General features: G+C 36.3%; 1 protein-coding gene across 1 annotated transcript in view; it reads right to left on the reverse strand.

Annotated features, from left to right (window-relative positions):
• LOC145982228 (uncharacterized) overlaps positions 1-18,176 on the reverse strand; it is a 254,366-nt gene that overhangs the window by 167,280 nt on the left and 68,910 nt on the right. The window contains exon 15 of the mRNA XM_083115798.1: positions 13,100-13,178. Within this exon, the coding sequence (XP_082971924.1) occupies positions 13,100-13,178 (79 nt within the window). The remainder of the gene's footprint in view (positions 1-13,099; positions 13,179-18,176) is intronic.

The raw sequence follows: 18,176 nt of genomic DNA on the forward strand, positions 1-18,176 counted from the left end.
TGCCCCTTTTGATATTGTTTTTGGCTACACTTAAAACTAAGCCAAGATGCTCATAAGAGCTACCCCCCACACACCCACACACACACACACACCCACCCACATACACACCCACACCCACACATATTTACTTCCGGTCCACTTCCGGTCCACTTCCGGTTCACTTCTGGTTCACTTCCGGCCCACTTCCGGTTCACTTCCGGTCCACTTCCGGTCCACTTCCGGTCCACTTCCGGTTTGCCTACTTCCGGTCCACTTCCGGTTTAAGTTCAATTGGATACCAGGTTCAATTTGTTTATCTAATATTAAAACAATGTAATTCTTCTAGAATTGTTCTGTGACTCTCTCATTTCTTACATCATAAACATATGATTTTTCACCTATGAGAATAACACTACATATGGTGTCATCAGGGAGTGTATTGTGGAATTCACAGATAATTTTAATGTTTGTCCTGTCATTAACCACAACTTGTTTCCTTTTTGAAGTGTTGATGACAAACATGGGTCTCTGTGCTTTGAATTCATCTGGTGTGTAATACATGTCAGTATTGCCAGTAGTGACCCTTTTGTATGCTGTAAATGCTTCATATAATTTAAGGAAATCATCCTTGGACATGTCTAAATTATAATTTTCTCTAGGGAATACCTCATTTCTGCCATTTTTAAGATATATGTTCTTGATGTTGCAGTTATCAAATCTACTTGAATTTTTTTCCTGATTATTGTGTCTTCCAGTCTGAAACAATACCACCACAAAATCCGGCATGTCATATTGTATACTGGAGAATGAATTTGTAGCATCAAACTCATAATAAGTACCAGCGGCAGGCTTCTGTACACATTGATATGTATAAAATTGTAAAGGAATCTGTGGATTTTTTATTATATCAGCTTTGTATTTAAGAGCATAACTGGCTTCATATTCAACAACCGGGATTCTTAGCTCCATAGTCTGAATAATGCATTTGCCTTCATCAGGTAGGGTATTAGGCAGAGCTTCTCCTGTAGAGTTTAATGTGCTGTACCTCATCAAAGCATTATTATCATTGGCAGCTCTTCTAAATGTGATTCTTAAACCACCCTTCCACATAATATCTTTGAAATCTGAGAAGAATCCTGGCAACAGGCGCATAGGGAACAGCACTGTGTGGCTCTTGGATATAATTTTATCACCAGCCTCAAATCCACCTATTTTGTAGTAAGAAGCCTCGGTTTTGGATAATTTTAGTGTGGCCAAAGCTGTGGAGGTAATGCCGGGATAATCCACTCTGTTTATAACAACACCATGCTTTCTGATCTCAATTTCAGAGAACAGATGCGGCACAACATTATCCACCAATCTTATATTTGAATTTGCCGGATAATCTGTTCCATCGAGCTTTACAACATCAAATTTGATGTATAGATCTGCTCTGTGGGGGTGTATAAAGCCATCCCTTACATCAAGATCAACCTCAATTTCTGTGTTGGGTTGATTTAAATTTGCAAATGTCCTCCTGTTTGGGGGGAATGATTGTAGCTCATAACTCTCAATATTTTCCATTTTTTTTGTATGTATTTTTATTTCAATATTAATCTCTATGATTGCAGTTGTTGTGGCTCCAGCAAAATCAACTAATTCTTCTTTTTCATTAGTGACCATCAATTCAATATAATCTATTCTATTATGGCACACAGGAAAATATAATGTTGGGGATGGAGTGTAGATGATTGGCTCCATAAATTCAGAATTAGGTTTGAATGTTGCAATGATGCCAGTTTGTTTGTGAGTGCCTATGCCATTTGATTTGGTGATCATACCCTCAGCCACATTACAGTGAATATTTAGAGTCTCTATGGCTAAGAATTTAGGTATATTAATAGCAGTGTGTTTGATGGCCGCTTCAAGTTTTGTGTTGTTCTCAAAGCCTAACAGCTCTCCTATAGTACCCAGATCCACTGTTTCTGTAGCAGATACAATCTCTACTCTGTGAGTGACAGAATTTTGAGTTAATACTCAATGCTCTTAGAGCTATTGTTTTGGGATACACTATATCATCATGCAATTTGAGTTTCAATATTGAATTTTGGCTGGTGAGATGGAATACCCCATGATGTTTTAAATACCACAAGGCTTTTTGAAAATTTTCAATTGATGGTTTATTTATTTGAGACATAAGAACAGATAAACACAAATGTCCGCAATTAACATCTTTGAAGTTTTGAACACGGGCATTATTGTAATAAAGATTAGCTGATTTTAGATATTTTATTAAATTTTCAGGTGGAACACCTCCAAATGAATCAAACACAAATGCCGTATTGTTTAAATATTTAAGATAACAGATCCAGTGAGTGCCCTGATTTTTGTACTTATCCAAATTAACAATGCCACACTCTTTGTTGAGTGGTTGCTCTGGCAAAGAATCAGACATGTACACACCTCTAAAATTTTTGATGCCCAGTGGCTTGATTAAAGCTTCAATATCTTGGTTTGTAAGCGGCTCTTGTTTTTTTAAACTTATTCATGGCTCTCTTAACACCTTTGCCTTGTTTCTCCATGGCCAGGTTATGGCGCTTCAATTCATCTAATTCTGCCCTATTTTTCTTGGCATCTATTACTGTTTTTGCTATGGCAGCTGATCCCCCAGCCAAGCTCCCAACAGCCCCAAGTGCTGCTAAGATGGCCGGGATAGTAAATATGAAACCCCCTGTATGCAATTTTTTTCTAGATTGTTGTAATTTTTTTAATTGGGGGGTACTAAGCAACAATTTCATACCATGGCCCTTTGCAAGACAAGAATTTTTTTTCTTGCGCTGCTTTTTGGTTAAAAGACTATCAATAGTTCTAAGAGATTTAAGACCTGCATAAGGTATTTGATACATAACACCCTTGGCCTTCATTGTAGGTTTATTATATACATATTCACAGCCCCCACCCCAGTTTTTGTTTCGTGTTCATAGCTAGGTGGTCCCCAATGCTGCTATTTTTTCACTCAAAGAAGCATCTTTGCTTACAAATCTACCAAATGCAGCCTCTTCTAATTTCTTGTCTGCAACATGTCTCTTGTCAAGATCAGAATGTGTGTTGTATGCTATGTCATGGTCTCTACAAGCAGCATCTAGGGGATTAACACCAGGATCACCTCTGTTTAATCTATGCTCCAATTTTGTGCCGGGACCACAATACTGATAGCCTGGAATGTGTAGTTCAAATGGCAGCTTGTTTATAATGTCATTAACCAACCCCCGACCCTCAGAAATATTCCAAAATTTAGGTGGTAGAGTATTAATAATTTTTATAAGATATACAATCCCCTTAGTGTCATTCACTATAAAATTAGACAATTTGGTGCTTATCATGTCCATAATTCCAACCTTTTCATTGTAAAAATTGTGGTTGCCAGCATTTTCCTCCCCAGCTATCACCAATAACCTATCTACAAGTTTCCTGACATCATCAACCCAGACAAATTCTTTAGGCAGGGTGTTGTATTGTTTGATTCCACTGCCAGTCTTGATTTGTGACCATATGGGCTTGATTAAGTTGTTGTATTTTGCTCCACTGCTAGACTTGACTCTTTTTTGTGTGGGATCATTGTTCTGGTATAGAGCATCTGATTTTATTAATATTTCTTTGTAGTGCTCATAATCTTGATCTGTATAGCTGCCAGGCCTTTTCCTAGTCATCAGTTCCCACAACCTAGGTGTGCCGGGATATTTAACAAAACCACCTCTTTGTCCAAGATGAGATTCTGAATATACAATGATATCATCTCCCATAAATGTTATTCTGAAATTGCCAATTCTATGTATGATGCTACCATCACGCTCTGTGTCAGCATATAAGCCAAAGACCTCATCTTTGTTGTCTTTAGCTGTGCTTAAATATTTTTGAGCAAGAAGACCCAATTCAATAGGATCCTGAGTAGCTTCAATTCTTCGAGGAGCAACAGGACTAGGTGTATGAATACTGGAAAGTGGGGTGATTGGATAATCTAATATGTTCCTTGCAGCTACAGGTACAAGCTCTGTGATCAAATTTTGATTTTGCTCTGTAACAGTTGTGATATTTTTACCTAATTCACTAATAGCATAAATAATAGGCTGTTCTGTTTGTTTGTGTTGTTCATAAATTCCTCGGTTCTCTGATTTCCATCCCTTAAATCTTTTTACAAGATAATCTCTTAATTTAAGATCATCAATGATTGGCCTTTTCATGGTTATTTATATATGTTTCAATGTCTAGAAAATTGTTGATTTTATTTCTGTATTTGCCACTATTGGGTTTTCTTGTCATATCAATTGTGACAAACCCATAACTGTCCTGGTTCCAGCACCTACTGCAAAACTTGGAAAAATCATTGTAGCTCAAGTCCCCACCTACATATTCATCATGTATGTGTTTGAGGTTGGTATGATCTTGATGAAACACACATATAAAATTGCTGTTGTCTCGGATCAGCTGCTTCGGAATTTTAGAAAAAGTCTGTGTCAGGTAGAAGCAATCAATGTTTTTGTGTCGGCCCTGTGTAAAGAAATTTCTAACCTTGTTTTGATTATCCAGTATAATGTCATCAAACACAACAACAGAATTATCGAGACATTCATGAAGTGGCTTAACATCTGATTCGAAAGTGGCAATATCCAATCCATCATATAGCTTCATCAGCTGCTGATATTTTAATTGTTCCAAGCTTTTAGAGAAGACATACAAGTGCCTGTTTTTCCAGTCTAACCAGTTGGGTGCCAATAAAAAATTATCAATCATTAGTGTAGTTTTACCACAAGCCGATGGCCCAACAATAAGACATCTAATATTTTCAGGCAGCAACTTGCCATTTCTCTTAATCTGCTGTTCAGGTTCTGGCAGCCTCTTTATAACATCCCAGGTGCTCATATTATCACTTTGTCTGCATCGATCCAGCTGTGTTCTGGAAGTCCTAGCCATTTGACAAATAACTTGTTGCCTTTTCTGCGGATGATTTTTTCTATGAGATATGTGTCAGGCTGTTTAGTTTTGCTGAGTTCTTCTTCATAGAATCTGCCTTTGAGAATTTCTCCTCGGTGATCTTTTATTATATATGTGTTAAGGGTCCCAGGTTTAACTTGAACCACTGTAAATAATTCAGTGCTCCAGTTTCTTGTAAAGCCTCTTTTGAATAAGTGCTTATATTTGCTGATTCTTACTTGATCACCCACCTTGTATTTGGCTTTTCTTGTTGTTGGCTGGTATCTAGGATAATAAACAGTCCTGATCAATTTTTGCTCATCAGATGAAGTTACTTCAGAGGGTTTCATGTTGATTGTGGAATGGACCGAGCTGTTATATTTATGTAGAAGTTCTGGAAGAATATTAAGCCATTTATAATTACCTTGAAGTGTAAATTGTTTATACATAAGATTTTTTAGGGTTTTGTTGAATCTCTCTACAATTGAGGCTTTGAGATCACTGTAACTCGAATAATGTTGTATTGACTGGCTTTTAATAAATTGTTGGAACACAGAATTATAAAATTCTTTGCCATTATCTGTTTGCAAATAGCGCGGTGATCTTCCACTCTGATTGATGATTGTCCTGATGGCTTCTGTAACACATTTTCCAGTCTTGGATTTGAGTGGCACAGCCCAGGCAAATTTTGAAAATGTGTCTATGACAGTGAGTAGATACTTGTAGCCCTTGTTGATTTTGTCTAAGTCGTTCAGCTGTCCATTTGCCATCTCAATCAAGTCGCTCTGCCATAAATCATCTATGGCTTTTGTGACTACTGGCAGTCTCTTATAATTATGTCTGGCTTGTCTGTGTAATTCATCAACAATAATTTGTCTAGACATAATATGAAAACAAGAATATTGCAACTATAGGGTGTTCAGCAGTTGATACTGCAGGATTTTCTAAATATAATTTGTCTCCTATTTGTATATGAAATTCCAGAGAGCCATCATCTTCAGCATAAGATGTTTCTAATGTATTGGGATCTGTAAAATCCTCTAACTCTACACTGGTGATTTTTGCTTTGTTGTCAGCATTTGTTATTGATAAGGTAGGGTAGTGGTGTGCCTGTGGTTGAAGCCAATATTTGATCTTGATTGGTCTCAGTGTGCCCCCAACAAAAAACTGGTAATAAAATTGTGCAGGGGACAGCATATATATTTTGCCACCTGGTGTAAATGGTGAATCATATTCTTTGTTGGGGATGCTGTACAATTCAAGAATTACTGTATGTTTTGGATTCTCGATTATGCCAGTTATTTCTTTTTCTGCTGTAAGCAATCTGCTTGTTACAGATTCAAGGTGCTCATTGATGGTTCTAACAACATCATCATGGCCTGGCTTGATTTTTATGTCCACAACAAGTTTCTTGTATTGTTGCGCAATTTCTTGTAGCTGGGTGGCAAAAACAGACAGAGCATTTGCTTGATTGGATTCCATGGTCCCTAGCTGTTGCTTGATATTAGCTACAATTTGTTGCAAATTTTCAATAACTGCCAATTTTGAATTTTGAGCAGTAAGATCATGGACCTGTCTTCTGATATCCTCAAACAGGGCATGCAGTTCATTAATATGTTGATTAGTTGGTAGAGTGGCCACTGTCTGAGTGAGTTGTTTGATCTCTGTCTGAATATTCTTGATATCTTCTGATTTCAATATGCGATTCACAGCTCTCTTAATATTTTTAAGTTCCTGTGATGTAGGCAGATTTGATACAATATTTTGCAAAGATTCAAGTGCCAATTTCACATTATTTAATTCAGAAGCATCAGCCACATTTTGCATAGCATTTTGGAGCAGGGCTATATCTGCCTGAGTAGGTGTTGGTTGTTGTAAAATTTCAAGTTTTGTTTGGATATCATCGATCAAGTGATGAAAATGAGATAGCTCAGATTCAGTGTTGAGGTTTTCAAGCTTTGTGATCTGTTGCTGGACACTAACAAGGGTATCTACAATACCAGGCAGGCGGGATTCTTGTACATTTGTCAAATCACTTTGCACTGCTGCTATTGTACCCTCAAGATGGGTTATGGTACTTTGAATTTTTCCAAAATCTTCATATGTTTCAAGTTGCAGCTTAATATTTGCAACACTCCGAGTTATTGCACTCAAAGCATCAGAAGATGGCAAGTTGTTCATAAAATTTTCAAGTGTCTCAATTTTTTCTTTAACCTCGGCTATGGCATTGTTCAAGGGGTCCAGATTAGGTATCTGTAATGATTGAATCTGTTCCTTTAGAGTGGAAATCACTAGATCAAAATCTTCTTGTGATTTTATGCTTTTGACAATTGTTTGGAGCTGTGTCTGCACATTATTTATCTGCTCTTCCAATTGTTGTTTCAATTGCTCAGAGTTGGTGGCCTGGGTCTTAAATTTGGCTTGAAGAGCTGCTACAGCTTCTTCTAAACTTTGAAAATTATCTAATGTGGCCAGGTCAGTATATTTCTGAAGCAATAATTTGAGTTCTGAATCAATTTTAAGAAGAGGGTCCATGCATTGTGATTGTAAATTTGTAATTTCTAGTTGAAGACTGGCATTGAGTGTGGTTTGTAAAGCTTGTAAATCACTTCTTAATTTCTTGACTCTGACATCAAGCATAAGAATCTCATCACTGTGATCTTCATGCCTTGTATGGCCAAATATATCATTAGGCATTTTGTTTTAGTGGTTATTTATTATTGAATATCTGATTCTTAATTCTATAAAAAAAGGTATAAGCTTGTCATATGATCCCGGGACCTCAATATATAAGCAGTCACCAGCAGAAACAGTATATACAGTGCCAGAAATCATGTTTGAGTGCTTAATTCTATAAATATTTCTCCCTACTGAAATCTTGACATCACCCTCAGGGGTTGTAATAAATTGCAATTGCCCACCTACAGGTAATTGGTAATGATTTAAATTATTGTTAAATATGTACAATGTTTTACCTGTTTCATCATCAACATCTGTAAGTATGCTGTTCAGATGAATAATTAACAAGCCACTTAGTTTAGATATCATATCAGAAGAGGCTTGTGGTGTTGGCAGCTCCATAATAGCCTGTTTTTTGAACCCAAATAAGTTCATAGGCATGTTTATTTATTTCAATTCATGCTCTGTAATTGGGCATTGATTGCTATTTTTCAAATCACAATGACCCCATGGTAGAGTATGTATGCCACATGATAAAATGCATCTCTTATCATCATGTGGGTCCAGAGCCACTTTTCTTACAATATTGCTAGTCAAGAAGTCATCCACACTCTGAATTCTATTTTCTGATGTTCTGATTGTGCTACATGATTTGAGACAATTTTTGTAATCTTCAAATTCAAGCTCTTTGTCAACAATTACTCTGCCAATGCCCTTGGCCTTTTTGGCAACAACACCACTACATGTTTTAAAACTGTACATCTTGGCTCTTAACCTAGCAAATGCCACAATAACATCACCAAGTGTCTCATCTTTTAACTTGCTAGGCACCTTTTTGTTGTGGGGTTGAATCCTTGTATGTTCAGTGGTATCTAAATATTCAAACAATTCAGGCTGGGACATATCTTGATAAACATCTTCTGTTTGAATATCAAGAACAAAACTATCTGTGTCCATGTACATCAATTTTACACAATCACCATAAAAAGGTTTCAACACATCATAATACAATTTTAACATGTGTAATTTGGCCAATTCCAATATCACAGCCCCTACATAAATAGGTTTATCAAACTTAATCTTTGTTTTTTTCATGTTGAAAAGTGCCATATTTTCATCATAAATTCTTCTGTAATTGAAATTAGGCTTTACTATCAATTTTTTGCTCTGGCTGGGGTCAGTAATTATTTTAACATCAATATGTTTTCTGACATTTTCAATTGTTTTGCCATATACTGAATTGACCATCAATTTAAACAAGGTCTTATCAAATTGGCTCATTGCAGATGTTCGAAGCTCTGTGTTTGTAACAATATATGGCTTCAACCATCTTGAGTGCCTGAACCTCAAAACTTTTCCAACTTTGGTCACTTGAACACCATGATTCATCAGGAACTGGAGGTTTTTGTAATATATGACATAATCCTGTTTCGGCTCCAGAGTCATCATCAATTTCTTCTGTTTAGAGCCAGGTGAGCACTCAACCTCAGGAATTGGGGGCAGATCAGAAAATTTGTTGTGTAAATTATCTGGAATATTCAGATCAACCTTTAAGAAGAGGCCACAGTTACTGTCATCAAAATCCTTAAGATCTTCAATATTGAAATCTTCAACCCACTCAAGCCCTGCATATGGCAGTTTTTTCATCATAGCATAACCATAGAGGCTATTGGCATCTACATACAGTATATAATTTGATGGCAGTGCTGGATCATAATCAGGAATGTATTTGTTATTTGCTCTGGCATATCTGTGAGAACATTGCACCATGCCTCCTCTTATACATTGCTCCATAAACAAGTACATATCTTGATCCTGGATCAGATCCAATTGCATTTTAGTGTTCAAAAACATTGAAGACCATGCTAGGCCCGGAGCACTGTAAAAATACATTGGATCCAGCTTATAATTTTGCATGGAAGATTTTCTGAATGCCTGCAGTATATCAGCTAAGAGGGTCACATCAATTTTTAAATATGCCTTGTGATAATCACCAAATGTCTGGCATTTTAAATTGTTCCACATCAACTGGGCATGGTGATAATCTTCATCAGTGATTCCAGATCCTCTGATTTTGCTGTAAAACTGTTGTTTTGGTGGCAGAGAACACTCATCAAATTTAGAAAAATCTGTAACATAATCATATGGATATACACCCTTTCGCCTAATTAATTTCAGGTCCTGATTTGGAAACAAAGCACATGTAATTTTGAATTGATCATCAGATAATTGAGTGGCCAGTGTAGCCAGGCTAGCCGATAAAATCCTGTATGAATCAAGAAATCTTAAGTGAATAGGAACACCATTAACTTTAATTATTTTGCTAATGGCAATATATTTCTCATCATTTTCAGCTAAAATATTTAAATTCTGCTTGTCAAACCCCTCGTACCTGATCAGATGATGAAAATCATAATTGGATGCACCGTGGCAAAATATGGGGACAAATTTTGGTCTCTGGATCTTAATATTGCAGCTATTACACAGGGCCATTAAGAATTTACCATCTGTATGAGAATGGTGTTTCACTTTGATATTTGTATCTGAAAATTCAGAATCACATACCGGGCATTTTTCTGCATTGTTGAAATCTTCAATCTGATCCTCTGTTAAAGGCAACATAGGTTTTGATTTTAATAAGACATTAGATGCTATGTCATGGCACTCATTTTCTATTCTTTGTGCAAATTCTTTGATGGCATCTGTTCCCATGTATAAATCTTCTTTACTAACAACACCATCCTGTACAACCACATAATAAAAACTAGAAGGTTCATGTAACTGGTATGGTGTAATTGAAGATTCCTCAGGGTCTGGGCTACAGAATGCAAGAGGTTTGAGATTTGATTCAAAATCACAGACTATATATGCTTGGTGTTCCAACAGGGCTTCAAATTTTTTGAATTTGACTTTTTCACTTGGATTAGGCATCACCATATGAACAGGTTTATAATTGCCACAGTATTTCAGATGCTCAATTAACTTGTTTTTAGCAATTTCTGCATTCTTTTACAAACACCATTCACCATTTTTTGACCATCAAATACAGACAAACATCTTCTGCACAACTTGAATATTCTATTGGATTTGTCTAGTTGTGTTCTGACTAAAGCTTCAAGATTATGTATCAGAGTATAATGGTGTGTATCATCCCCTTCAATTAAGAGCAAATCAATCGGAATAGCAGATTCATCATCAAATGTACTGATCCTGAGAGGTGCTATCAAGCAATTGCCACGGCCAGTAGAACAAATAAATACATTAATAGATAATTGTTTTCCATTGATATTCCTGGCCTTTTTTCAAATTTATCAATATTCTGAACAGACATTGGATATTCTAAACCCTCCATTGCCTCATCAAAATCATTTTCATGTTGTTTATAATAAGTTATTCTCTCAGGATGGCTTGAAACTGGATACAAAGCAGCTAAAATACACCACAAAAAGCATTTCTCATCATTATTTTTTATATTAACCACGGCTGTTTTGTTTTTGATATTGGCAGGTAATGGCAGATATGTAGATCCTTGTAATGGGCAGAATTCAGAAATATTAACATATAACTTGTGTGGAGAACCGCATAGGCTCCATCCAGACTCTTTTCCAGCAAATTCAGAGTGTTTAATATTTAATTGATCTATCAAACTGCTTATTATTTTGTATGAATTTGCATTTGAGTATACAGGTACAGTTTCTGTTATGTGAGGCTGTGTAAATTTTGTGCCATTTGGCTTCTTATATTGTGTAAACAATTTGAGGGATAGCTTATAAGAGCCATTTTGTGCATTTAGAATTGCCTGCACATCTGGATTTACACTGTTCAAAAAATTCTTAATACCACATCTTGGCTCTGATACAAACCGGTAATCCCTTAATTGGCCATTAAAACTGCTATGGATGGGTTCATAGCGTGGCTGCTTTGCCGGTGAAGCATTAACAGGTGCTTCATGCTTTCTTTTCAGACCAGATGTAGATGGTTGTGGGGGCAATGTTGATGACTGTGCAGAGCAAGTACCTTTATGTGTATATGTGAAGTATTGCATGCTATATTCTCTATGGCATTTTGGGCATATTTTAGTGGGAGTTCTGCATTTGTCTGGATTACAAATCTTTTGGTGCTTAGCCCAATTGGGGCTGGATATATTCTTATTGCATTGATTACAATGTTTTTGATTTGGCATTTTTGTTGTTGTTTATTATATAAGATTTTCTGGGGTCCAAATCAAAACTTTATACTTAATAAAAATATCAGTTGGGTTCAGCAGTGTGATTTGTATGTGTGTATGTGTATGTGTGTGTGTTAATATTTTTGGCTTTGATATTTTTGTTGTTGGTTTATTATATAAAATTTCTTGGGATTCAAATCAAAATTCTATCCTTAATAAAAAATATCAGTTGGGTTCAGTGCAGACAAAAAAACTGCATAGCTCTATGTCAATTAGTTCTTGAGATATTAATTATTTTGTATTTAGGAACCACTTTGGCCCCCCTGCCAAAAATTGGCTTTTACTGCACCAGTGTATATTGTCTCTATGATCTTACTTGGGTTATTCCACCAGACTGTAAGGCAGACAAAAAAAAACTGCATAGCTCTATGTCAATTAGTTCTTGAGATATTAATTATTTTGTATTTAGGAACCACTTTGGCCCCCCTGCCAAAAATTGGCTTTTATTGTATCAGTGTATATTGTTTCTATGACCTTACTTGGGTTATTCCGCCAAATTATATGCTTCAAGTCTCCTATACTTTGGTGGAGCCTGTTCAGGTTCTATCCCCCGCGATGTGGGTTCCACTGCCGATCCAGCAATGGTGAAGAATCTGCACTGTGCTCGGGCTTATATAGATTTATAGAGCCAATAGAAACCCTGCTTATTTAAACCAATCAGAAAACACCACATCATCACATTATGTCATAACCAATTAATCAGAAAACAACACATGCCTAATAATTTGTTGCAAAACATGATGCAATATAAATAAACCAGAAATTGGCCACAAGTGGACCGGAAGTGGGCCGGAAGTGAACCGGAAGTGAACCGGAAGTGAACCGGAAGTGAACCGGAAGTGAACCGGAAGTGGACCGGAAGTAAATATGTGTGGGTGTGGGTGGGTGTGGGTGTGTATGTGGGTGGGTGTGTGTGTGTGGGTGTGTGGGGGGTAGCTCTTATGAGCATCTTGGCTTAGTTTTAAGTGTAGCCAAAAAAAATATCAAGAGGGGCATATTTTTAACAAATTTATGGACAACAATCTCACAGAAGTGCCTTTTGTAAGTGTAGGCAAATCAATCTGACGGGGGTCGTACTTTCCGGAAAATTCCCGAGAGCATTTTTACAAAAATCTTGGATTAGACAGGGTTCCACACTTGAGCAAAAAGCTCATATGGGCATGTTGAGCTAGTTTTAAGTGTAGGCAAATCTGCCTGAGGGGGGTTCATACTTTCCGGTCCTGGTTATAGCATAAATTACACTACTGTCCATTGGTTACTTACAGCATCCACTTCCTCCCTCGTGGACATTTTGTTAGCCACAGCGACAATACAGCCAGCGAGTGCGGCCGTCCCTCCGTACCTGAAAGATAAGAATAATTGTCCCGTGGAATGTAGGAATAATATTACTTTATCTGCGTCTAATATACAAATAACATACTGTGCTAACAGTATCTTAAATATACCATGAGAATGCATTACCAGTGGCGTGCGGTGACATTTATCCTTGGGGAAGTAGCCCCAGAAAAATTAAGAAACTCAACAATTTAAGCTCTTTCTATCTTCAAAACGATGTTTAATAAGTAAAAAAATGTATTTTGCTTTCAATGTTTGCAAGATATTTTTCAAACGCTGATGCAGCGGCGGCTCAAGGGGGAGAGCCGCCCTACCATGGCACTACCCTCAGAAGAAATGCATACATAGCCCAAGTATTGTTAAATTAATACATTGATAGTTTACAGACAAGGAGATTCGAATCTTGCAATCGGTCAAGCTGACGTGACGACCGCCCCAACCACAGACTAGATATGAACCGCCCCAACCTCCTCACTACATCGCCAGCTGTTTCGTACCCTCGGCGAGGAAGCGGTCCGCGCCACCCAAGAGCTGGCCTAACCAAGTTGAAACACGTGCAGAGGGTTGGAGAAGTCTCAGCGAGTAACATTTCCACCATGAGCCGGGAGTAGAAGGGAAAATACTTTAGACCTAACAATAGACCTTTTAATTGACATTAATGGCTTTTTTATTCATTTTCGAGGGTGAAGCTATTGTTATTTAATCTAGTGCCACGTGTCGTGGGTGGAGGAGGAGATGAGTCATCGATGACTCATGCACACGTGTGAGTTTGAAATTAATGGTTTTCCATTAGTGCACAAAAGACACTATTATGTATTCCGTTTTTGACCTAAGCTAACACTATTGTTGTATTTTATTAATGCGTTTCTGCCGGATATGAGTCACAGATGATTTATACTGACGTTGGAGTTTGGAATTAATGGTTTCTCCATTAAGGTACAAAAGACACTATTATGGAGTTCGTTTTCGGACTATTCTAACACTATTGTTGTATTTTATTAATGCGTTTCTGCCGGATATGAGTCATGGGTGCTTTAGGCACACGAGGGAACTTGGAATTAATGGTTTTTCCATTATTGTACAAAAGACATTTTCGGCCATTTTGGCGTCGGTGGTGAGTTATATTTGGTATAATTAAGGATCCGGATTTACCCGTATTCAACCGGTGCCGACGCGTTCGATCGGAGGTAGAAGATATTATAACTCATGTTCGCTTTAAAGGCGAAGAAATTGAACGATGTATTCTATATGAAAACGAAGTATGCGAGCAGAATCCATGTCATTAATATTAACCTGTTACGGAAGAACCTGTTATGTGGTTGCATTCATCGGCACCCCCAAACCGCGCGCGTTCATGGACACGTGAGGGGAAAAAAGATTCTCTATTGTTACGGCCCCCATCGCTTGGTCTTCTTCCGAAGTTGAATGGAAGTCAAGTGTCGCCAAATTTTTACACACGAGTATTGATTTTCTTTGAGGTTCCAATTTTATTTGGTGGAAGTAATCTACGCGGTATTTCTGCCGCCTTTTGTAACATTGCAAAGACTATTTAATCTAAGGCGTAACGAATTTGGCTGAACTAGGAACATTCAGTTCCAGTATCTACAGGTTAAAGTGGATGCGATCCACTATTTGCTCTTATTTCTGGGTTGCGAACCACGGCCCATTTGATTATTGGGTTATAAACATCAGGATTCATGTAAAATTGACCAGATGTTTTTACTGTTAGAGACAATATTTCGCATTTTTTGTGTATTTTTACTCAGAAAACGCTATTTGAACGAATCAAGCAAGAGTTCGCATGGGAATTTAGACTCACAAAGACATTTTTCAACTTTTAACTTGTTATTTTAAAAGTTTATTTCCATTTTTTACTCTAATATCACAATTTCTTCTATTCAGGCAACATTTTTTATTAAATTTTGGACTCACAAAGACATTTTTCAACATTTAACTTGCTATTTTAAAAGTTTATTTCCATTTTTTACTCTAATATCACAATTTGATCTATTCTTGCAGAAGTGTTTATTGCAATTTTGACTTGCAAAGATAATTTTTTCATCTTCTTTTATTATTTTTTCTATTTATTGCCTTTTGTATCTTATATTTTTAATTCTTAACTTTGAGTTTTGTTCTTTATTTAAAAAATTTCTCTAATCACTAAGGAAGAAGTACTTTTAAGTAAAACTGTACCCACAAAGTTTATTATTACTATTATTATTAGTATTATTATTATTATTGTTGTTGTTTTTGTTTTGATGTAGTTGTTGAATCTTGTTGTTGTTGTTAGGGTTTATTGACTTCCACTACGCTATTTTTGGTTTGCTTCGTAGGAAAGTTTGTTTATTTTAGAGTTTCCTCGGTATTTTCTTACTGTTAGGGTAGGTAAAGTTTCCTAAATATATGAGTAGGGTTCCATATATTTTTGTTCTTGCATGTTTTTCATATGATGTGATCACAACAACTCTCCAAGTGCTTTTACTGCATGTTTCCATTTTTATTGAGGCTTAGTGATTCCTAGAGCCACTTTATGCATGAGAGAAAGCTTGAAAATTTCTATCTCAGATAGCCGTCAACCTTATGTCAGAGTATTTTCGAGTATATTTTAGACTTATTATGGGGCAGTAGAATATCATGGCTTGCTTATTTTTTAAGTATGTTGCGCAGTTATTGTATTTTTGCTTTTGCTTTCTAGATAAACTGTATGAAATGTTTAATATTTGTACTTTTTTTTGCACTTATAAGAGGCCAAACTTTTACTGTAACTAAAATTATTATCTCTCTAAGCACTGAAACCCCTTTACCAAGAGTACTATAACTGAATGTTTATTAATATTGTTTCTTTCATCCCTTAAATATAACTACTTAACAATATAATGACAAATCACAGGACAAGACGATGTTAGCACATGACTACGTGGCTCTTAAGTCCACCTGCCAAACTTTTCTTACCATGCTATTTACCCTTATAGTCTTTTATTCGGGGTACGTTTCAAGTACTACTTGACTTTTTGAGTGTTTGATTAACACCAGGGGTTATTTGTATCTGTTATGCTGATTTTATTTGAGGCTTCTTTTTTATTCTACAATCACTATATGTCCCTGAGAACTAAATTTCCACTGACTGAAGCTTAAAGCTTAGGCTCTACAGCATGTTGAATGGTTAAGCACTGGTCAATATGAATTTTACAGAGGCTAGTAGGAGGCATAGGAACACACGCCAGAGCCTTATTAGCGTGCAAGAAGCATTTTCAGGGAGTACTACGAGGAAACGAAGTTGATTTTTTTGAGGGCTTTACCAGTTACACAGCCAATATTTGCTATTTCAAGTAACTACATGTACCAAAACATTTTACAGCCCAACACTAACTAGACTTCAATTTATATTTTATTAGGTGCTAAATGTAGCAAGAACACTGATTGTACATACTTTTGAGAATCCAACTATTTCAGGATTTTTTCTATGTACGCATATTTTTATTGATTACTAACTTTAACAGACCAATCAGGAAGACGCCAAAATTCACTAAACTTAGTACTGTAGTGTATGTGATTGCATGAAAAGTAGAAATTATAACAACCACAAGATTTCGTTTTTTTTGCTTTTGGGACTAATCGTGACGCTGAGGATGAATGGATGGCCAAAAATCTTAAGGACTGGATGTATTTTACCACTACAGACGCCTATGTAGAAACACTAGAGTACTGTTAGCTTTCAAAATTGAGGTTATACTGTACTGTTTTTTAAATATTTCGTATTTGGCACGCTTAACAAGTTACAGTTATATCCATTTCAGGACAAATATTGCTAAAACTCTCAAATTTACTGGTACAAGTTGATATTTCTGCTATCAGAGGAATTAACAACCCTATTTTACAAACAAATGGTATTGTTTACACTTTATTTACTTCAATCTGAGACTAATATTTTACAGTAATTGAATCATTCAGCCCTAGTCAATACTTTACTGCATCAGAAAGTTTGTTATTAATCTAATAAGTATGCTATTTTGTGATATTCTAATGCAAACGTTGTTTAATTCACTGGTTATAATGCAAACTTTTGCACAAATTCGATATATTCACTACCTTCAAACCAAACAATTGTACTTATTTAGCGCATTTCATTTATATTTCTTGTAATTAACTTATGTTTCTTATAATTAACAAACTAAACTAATTACTTTGGCATGTTAAAAACCTTATTTTTTACTATTTCCTATTCTATCAGGTTCTATATTGCTGTTTTTATCAATTATGTAAGACCACACTCTGGTAAATGCACATATATTCTCTTTTATACACACGCACGTCACACACACACACACACACACACGCACACACACACACACACACACACACACACACACACACACAAATTTACACACTTATACGAACATACATCTGACGTTTTTCAATATTTTGCTATGAAGTTTGCATCCACGCTATTCAAACAAGGGCAGGCAATGTAGTATTTATGAGTATTAGTAATCCCAAAGTGGTGTTTTTGGTGTCCAAGTTCAGATGAGAGGCTGCTATGTGCCTTTTGCAGGGGATTGCATGTGAAGTGTATGCATATTGAGCATTATTGAGTGTGTAGGCTTCCAAGTTTTGCTGTTATTTTCCTATAATTCTGTGAGACTGTAGAGAGTTCTCCCTTTTCAACCAGTTTTCTTTCATTGATTGGATACTTTTTGGGAACTTAGCAGTTTTTTATGTTATGAAGCAGATTGTTGTATAATATTTTGCATGGTCTTTTGTGATATTGAGTGCCTGCTGTAACGGAAGTAAGTATCTTTCCTTCTTGTGTTGATGTTCTCGTGTAGGTTTCCTATTTTCGGTCAAGTTGCAGTAGGGAACTTAGCAGCTTTTATGTTATGAAGCAGATTGTTGTAGAATATTTTGCATGGTCTTTTGTGATATTGAGTGGGTGCTGTAATGGTAGTAAGTATCTTTCCTTTTTGTGTTGATGTTCTTGTGTAGGTTTCCTATTTTCTGTCAAGTT

The sequence above is a fragment of the Lepisma saccharinum genome (genome assembly GCF_977018435.1).
Source record: "Lepisma saccharinum chromosome 15 unlocalized genomic scaffold, izLepSacc3.1 SUPER_15_unloc_1, whole genome shotgun sequence".
Lineage (NCBI taxonomy): Eukaryota > Metazoa > Arthropoda > Insecta > Zygentoma > Lepismatidae > Lepisma > Lepisma saccharinum.